The 7,169-nt window shown below is 35.9% G+C and overlaps 1 protein-coding gene across 1 annotated transcript; it reads right to left on the bottom strand.

The window, feature by feature from the left end:
* Nucleotides 1-1,500: 1,500 nt before the first annotated feature.
* Nucleotides 1,501-4,124, bottom strand: LOC149549371 (L-type lectin-domain containing receptor kinase SIT2-like). Its single transcript, XM_089792781.1, has 2 exons — nucleotides 3,873-4,124; nucleotides 1,501-3,714 (listed from the first exon to the last, which is right to left on the bottom strand). Exons 1-2 carry the CDS (start codon nucleotides 3,896-3,898, stop codon nucleotides 1,746-1,748), a joined length of 1,995 nt encoding a protein of 664 aa, XP_089648907.1. The 5' UTR covers nucleotides 3,899-4,124; the 3' UTR covers nucleotides 1,501-1,745.
* Between the last annotated feature and the right edge of the window lie 3,045 nt (nucleotides 4,125-7,169).

Here is a 7,169-nt window from a genome sequence, read left to right as displayed (position 1 = left end):
TATCAATTTCTTACAAGAAAACAACTTGAACATGAACTATACATATTTTTCATTTGTTCATTTTTTAGAGAGGTGGATTTATGATAATTATCTAAATAAATCATTCTACAATGTTTATCTCTACACAAATTTTTATAGACATAAGACCTCTAGTGCATAGATATACATGGAACTTATAAATATGTAGGACTACCTCATACTTCATAAAAGACACTTTTACTAAACTAAAAAGGGAGGTGTATATACCTTATTTCTTGTAATAGTTTAACTTGAATTAACGAGTTAACTAACTTAGATGCATAATAATTATATTAGCCACAAAACTAATGAATTTTAAATGAATATATAACATACTAAAAGTAAACAATAAAAACTATACCAAACAATAATTTTGAGGTTTTGAGGTATATACAATTTTTTTTGGGTTTTGAGGTGGCTCAAACCCCATGTAAATACTTGGGCATACCTTTCTTTCAAGGTAAGGATAAGGCTGCATACTATAATCCAACATAATAGAGTCTAGATTGCTTCTTGGAAGGCAAGATGGCTATCCTTGGCTAGGAGGATCTTGTAGGTCAAGGTTGTCCTCTCCACTATTCTGAATTATGTTACGCCAATCCTGCTTGCTCCTAAGACAGTTCTAGAATCAAATAAGAGATATATTTGGGACTTTATTTGGAAAGACAACTTAGATGATAAAAAGAAGGTTGTGTTGGTTTCCTAGGACAAGATGTGCATTCCTACATCTTCCAGTAGGGTAGAGATTCATAACTTTGTTTACAAGAATCTAAGTTTGGGAGCTAAGTTGGATTGGAAATTTTATGAGAAACCAATTGTCCTTTGGGATCGGATAATCAGAACTAAATATTTGGACTTGCATAATCCAGAGAGAATATTCACTGTGAGAAATCCACCAATAGGATCTACAATGTGGAATTTCTTGGTAAAGAGTAGGGAGATCTTACTTCCTTGCCCCTCATAGGTAATTAACTCTGGTGATAAAGCCCTTTTTTGGTCAGATTCTTGGTATGGTTATCCCCCTCTTAATTCACTTGGAAAATTTCCTATTGCTCAAGTATATTTAGAGATATTATAGGGTACCAATGTTCATGATTACTTTCACATCTCAGTCATGGAGGATGGTATCAAGGCTAGCTGGAAAGTCATACCGGATGGTGTGACCAGCAGAGGAAAAATCAAGTCTGGTTAAAATCCTTAATCAGAGGTCTATCTTTATTTCCGATGAAGAGGATAAACTAATCTGGTCATTCAGCAGTTCAGCCATAGCAGGCCTTTCAAATACCACAGACCCCTGCTCTAGATGGCAGCCTCATACTGTATTTTTCTGTGCAGCATTCCTAATTTTGTAATGTTTACATCTATATTTAATATAAGTATGACAGTATGGACCTTTTATTAAAATTAAATAAAATTTAAAAAAATTGTATCATGGATAAATACTTTAATCGATATGTTTCCAGACTTAAATGAAGATTACAATGGTAAAAGAAAGTCTTATCATTGAAACTATAAAGAACCTCGTCGTATAAAAAACAACTAAAATCTACATCAGTAAACGAACTCTAGAACAGCTTAAACATCACACGTAAGATCTAAGATCTATATCCATCACAACCGCTGAACAGCTGCCTTGACATGGAAATTGAAGCAACTGTGGTCCGACAGGAATATGTAAGAGGGTTCCAAGTACTAGTGGCTGAACTTTTATGCATATTTGGCAGAATCTATCGAACGTCCAAAGATTTGGAAATGGAAGCGCCACCGCTGTGACTGTCATCTGGAACAGACATCGCAAAACTGCTTGGTGAGCTCAACTCTAAATCAAAAGGGCTTTCAAAATCTGGAACTGGAGCTTCTTTTTCAAGTATTTGCAAAACTTGTCTCATCCCAAGCCTGCCTTCTGGTTGTGGATTGGAACAGATAAGCCCCAGCTTCAGCGCTCTCTCCATCTCATCTTCAACATATTGACCCTCAAGATTTGGGTCGGCTGCATCCATTAGGCTGCCTCTACCATACAAAACTCTCACCCTGTCAACCAGAACAATGTCACCAGATTGAAGCGAGACATCAACAGGTCTCCTTCCGGATGCGACCTCCAACATTAAAATACCAAAACTGAACACATCTGTGGCAGGGCCGGCCTTCCCTGTCTGCACGAGATCTGGTGCGATGTACCCCGGCGTTCCTACCACTCGACTAGTGTGTGACTTTTCGCTATGCTCGTACAGACGGGCAAGCCCAAAATCCCCCAGCTTCCCGTTCAGCTCCGAGTCGAGCAAAACATTGCTGGACTTGATGTCTCTGTGCACTACGCATTGCTCCCACTCTTCATGAAGGTACAACAAACCTGCAGCAACATCTTTGAGGATTCTGTACCTCTTTTCCCAGTCAAGAATGTTCCTAGGGTTTCCAAATATCATCTTCTCCAGGCTCCCATTCGGCATGTAGTCATAAACTACGAACAGCTGCTTCTCCCGCCTGCAGAACCCTCTGATCTGCACAAGATTTCGATGTTGAAGGCGACCAAGACTGGAGATCTCTGCTATGAATTCCTTCACCCCATCATCTGTTTCTCGAAGGATGCATTTCACCGCTACTTGGAGGCCGTTTGTGGGGATGATTCCTCTGTATACACGACCGAAGCCTCCTGATCCCAAATGTTGTTCGTCTCGGAAGCCCTTGGTTGCAGTTTTTAGCTCCTTGTAGCGAAACCTATGAGGCCAATACTCCATTTCCCATTGTTCGATAAGGTCACTGTACTGCTTTCTCTTCAACCGCACAACTAATGCTGCCACAATTACTACAAGGACCAGCACAACGCAAGCTGTGCTAGTGCCAGCTATCAATCTGGAGTTTGAGCTCTTGGATTTTCTGTGTATAAACGACGGAAGATTAGATGTATTCAGGGACGGGGCGGTTCCGTTTATAGTAAAGCTCCAGGCAAGGATGTAGTTCTCCTCGTAAATGCCCGCCGTAGCTGCTGAGAAACCAACGTACATCTCTTCTTCCAGAATGTCCGATAGATCCATATTTTTCATACAGATCAGTGGTTTGTGTGGGCGATCAAGACCAGCCCCCACAACGGTGACATTGAGCTCTTTTCCAAGATGATCATAATCAATCCAAGCTTGAATATTCTTTCCACTTTTGAGATCCAATTCCTGGAATTGGGTGCTGTTGGGGCCGTAGCCGGCAGCCTCAGAGTTTACAGATGTGAGGTCGTTGAGATCCACACCAACGTGATTGTCGTTAATATCATGAAATTCCTCGTTCTTCATTGTGTCGAACTCAACTGCAAACAGATGATTAGAACGGTCTCCCATAACTGATAAGTTTCTTATAAGTCCAAGGTACGGACCTGGTAGAAATCCTTCGGGAGATGTGTCGGGACTCATTATAAACGCCAGTCCGAACCCAGATTGTGAATCTGCAGAAGGAACAAGGCTAAACACAAAAGCTGTGCTGAAAGAGAAAGTGGTATTCTGAGAGACGTGATCTTTCATCCGCACAGGGTATTGATAAAAAGCGCGGCCAATTCTATATTGCGATGGTTGATTAAGGGAGATAGCACTGGACTGCACTGAAGCATTACCTAAGAATTCGACAGTCGATGCGTTGAACTGGTTGAACATAAAATATGTATCGGCGCCTGCAGTAGGCGATGGGAGGAGGGGAAAAAGTAAAAGCAGAATCCTGTTCGAACATATGTAATGAGCAACATTTATCAAAACAAAATAAAAAGGAAAAATGAAAGGTAGATAGCCAACAGGTTGAAATTATTGGTCCCGTTGGAGTCAAAATTGGAAAACAAATGTTGAGTAAAGCATGCTTGCAAAAGGTTGCAGATTTACCTTATGGTATATTGTAACGTTTCCATTGTTTCAGGCTGTTTTCCCTTCTCACCTCTAGCATAATACAAGTCAAGAGCTCCTTTGTTATACGAATCCCATTAGGTCTCTACTTATACGAATATAAAATTACTGAGGGAAGGGACAAAATAGTAGAGAAAAACGAAATAATCATGTATTCGGAAGTGTCGACCCGTTCAAAAGCAAACAGACCTGAGCACTTGTACCCATGTAAAAACAGTTAATGGCTTTTCCTGCAATTTTTGTATTCCGAAAGTTCAAAATTTAGTGCTTTTTGGGGTTTAAACTTCACCTTGCTGCAACAATCGACAATTAATTTTTGAATTTTTGAAATGTATCACTAATTTGATTTAAGCTATTAATCTTATTCGACAATTTATTAATAATAAATAATGAAGAAAATAAACTAAATACAAATTATTGTATAATTACGTTGTAAGAAAGCTAACACAGAAAATTTGAAGTCTATACTTATTAATCCCAAAGCGAATTCGAGGATTAAAAAAAACTTGGATATACTTGATTAATTACAGTGAAGTAAGTCTCAAGGATATCCCCATCAAATATATTCGTTGCATTCTTCGATTGTAATCGGTATAGAGGTCGGTCGAATAAGTCAAATATAAACGTAAGGTAAGCTCATGCGTTTAGCGAAATGGGAAGAACGAGCACGATTCCAACCATGGTTAGCCTCACCGGGAATAAGACGAAGAATGAAATATGTAGGAAACTAACGTTGAAAATTAATGAAATATGGAGGAAGCTAACGTTGAAAACTGCAATCTAGACATCAAGATAATTGACTTTTTCAACCTAAATGTGTCCTTATTAGATTGGGATTGCCGTGAGGAATCAGCACACGCACGAGAAGCTCGAGAAATAAGCCAACAAGAGGTCCGTGTTTTACACGGAAATATATGATTTTAGGTGGATTTGTTAAGAAAAGTTTAACATGTCGGCAAGACTAGATTTTAATACTCACATCAAAAGTAAAGCGAATTAAACAATTATTGCAGCTAATCAAATTCGAAATATACATTTCAAGTTAGGGTTAACGAATATTTCTGCAATCCAAATTTTATGTATTCTATTTTATAATGTTATTATTCAATTATTAGAGTATTTTACTATACAAATTTTTAATCAAAAATAGTTTTAATTTTTTTTTTTAATCAAAGTGGTATAACTACTTAAATATATTTTTATTATATATAATTTAAATTTTTTACATGCTTGTTCGTGAGAGCTCTCAAAAAAAAGAACCAAAAAGAAAAACTTTGTTCATAGCTCATATCATAATAAAGTGGGGGAGGGAGGGAGCGAGGGAGAGAGAGAGATAGAGCAAGCAAGTTCGATGAAGAGGTTTATACCATAATAGAATCAAGCTAGGAGAGCGTGCAAGCTCATACTAAGAATAAAGATAGACAAAAAATCTGACTAAAGGAGCATACAAGCTCATTCAGATGTATACAATATTAGAATAGATGAAAATATTCATAGAGATTTCAAAGCCGCCAATTGAAGAGTGGCAAAAACTAAGAAGGCATCAACAATGTTGATACAATAAATAATACTTATTTCAGAAAACATTTAAAACAATGTTATACTTATAGCTAAATTTTTATGTCTTATTTTAGATAAGATGTCTTAATAATAAAGATTAGAAGAATTTTTTTAAATGACTACCTTTACCAATACATTTCCATTTAATTTATTAATATTAAAAATAATATTTAAAAATAATTTGTTCAATTCATATGTGATAAATAAAATAAATATAATTGATAGTGAATTAAAAAATTGTACACACATTAAGTGCAAAGGAAATTTGAAATAGGACAAAAAATATAGAAGCTTATAAACTTGTGTAATGATGAGTCTCTCTTATGCTTAGGATGTTACAGCATCCCAAATAGTTGCACCCTCCTGATATCCCCATTAACAAATGTTGATAGTTGGATTGGTTGCATTCATCGAATTGTAGTTGGTATAGAGCTTGGAAGTATGTTGGATAGTTCATTATAAATGTTGGGTTGGCTTGCGCAATAAATGTCCTCATATGAATTTGAAGACATAAGCTGGCTAGGGGAGAGAACCCAATAGTTGAGCACCCCAACTTCAGGCTTCTCAAAACCATGTTTAGAAATTTCAAATGACTCCCATTTTTTGACAATAGCTTACTTGGCAAGTCTCTTGCTTATAACTAAGGTTTCAAAGCCATATCATCAATATATGGTGCCACATCAACAAGATTTTTGCCAAGGTGTCCAAAATAGCTCAAAAAAAACTGAGACCAATCATAGTGCATTAGAGACCCCATACTTGTGCAATTGATGTGGCATCACACTACTAATTATTTTTGGGAAAAGGGACACATTTCATTGAATTATGGGTAGTCATCATTAGCAAGAACAACTTTAAAGTCACAACTATTAGTAGAATCTTGTCAAAAATGTTGGATATTAAATCAGCAAGTGTGGGTGTAAAGTTACCAACTCCTATCACAACCATTGGAACATGCTCAAGTACTAGGTCCTCTCCCCTAAATGTTTTTGTTTTATGTGGAAGTAGATGGTGTGGCTATATAGACGCTTCCAAATATTATGGCATTACGTCAAATGCAATTAGGAGAGGTGTTTCACTGTGGAGAGAGGATATTGAATAATTTAGTACTCACATCAAAGGCTAAGTAAAAGGTTACAACTAGTCAAATTGAAAATGAACGGTTTGGACATTGAAATACATATTTAAAGCTAGGGTTGATCGATATTGGGGGAATGTGAATTTTGTGTATTTAATTTTTTTAACGGTCCTATTTAATTTTGTTGTATTTTATCATACCAAGAATTAGCTCATGTTTCAAGTTTTTTTATTTTTTTAATAAGGGTTCATTGTCAGGTCTCATCTTTTAAGGTGTTGAAGATTTGTAGTAGTAAGACTTGATCTGTGGTAGGCCCTTTGTGAGTCATTCAAATGTAATGTGAATAATATATAAAAGATAGTGCTATAAAGTAATTTTATATGAATTATAAAATATTTTAACTTTTTTTATATATTTTTATTATCAAATATTAAAAAAATGTTGTTCTAACGATAAAATTGTAAAGATTATTATCATAAGATTGCATCTTAATGTAAAATTGTTTTTCACATTTACCATCTCCAACATGAACTAAAAAGATAAATGATGTAATATTATTGTAACTTAATTAAGATAGTTTTAAAATTCTATATACTCAATAAAAATACACGTATTAATTTTGAGTTCTGTACAAGTCC

The sequence above is a fragment of the Cupressus sempervirens genome, chromosome 7 (assembly GCF_028749045.1).
Source record: "Cupressus sempervirens isolate cs-2001-9-10 chromosome 7, ASM2874904v1, whole genome shotgun sequence".
NCBI classification, from domain to species: domain Eukaryota; kingdom Viridiplantae; phylum Streptophyta; class Pinopsida; order Cupressales; family Cupressaceae; genus Cupressus; species Cupressus sempervirens.
The sequence above is the reverse complement of the archived record's forward strand: the minus strand, read 5'-3'. Positions and strand labels throughout refer to the sequence as shown.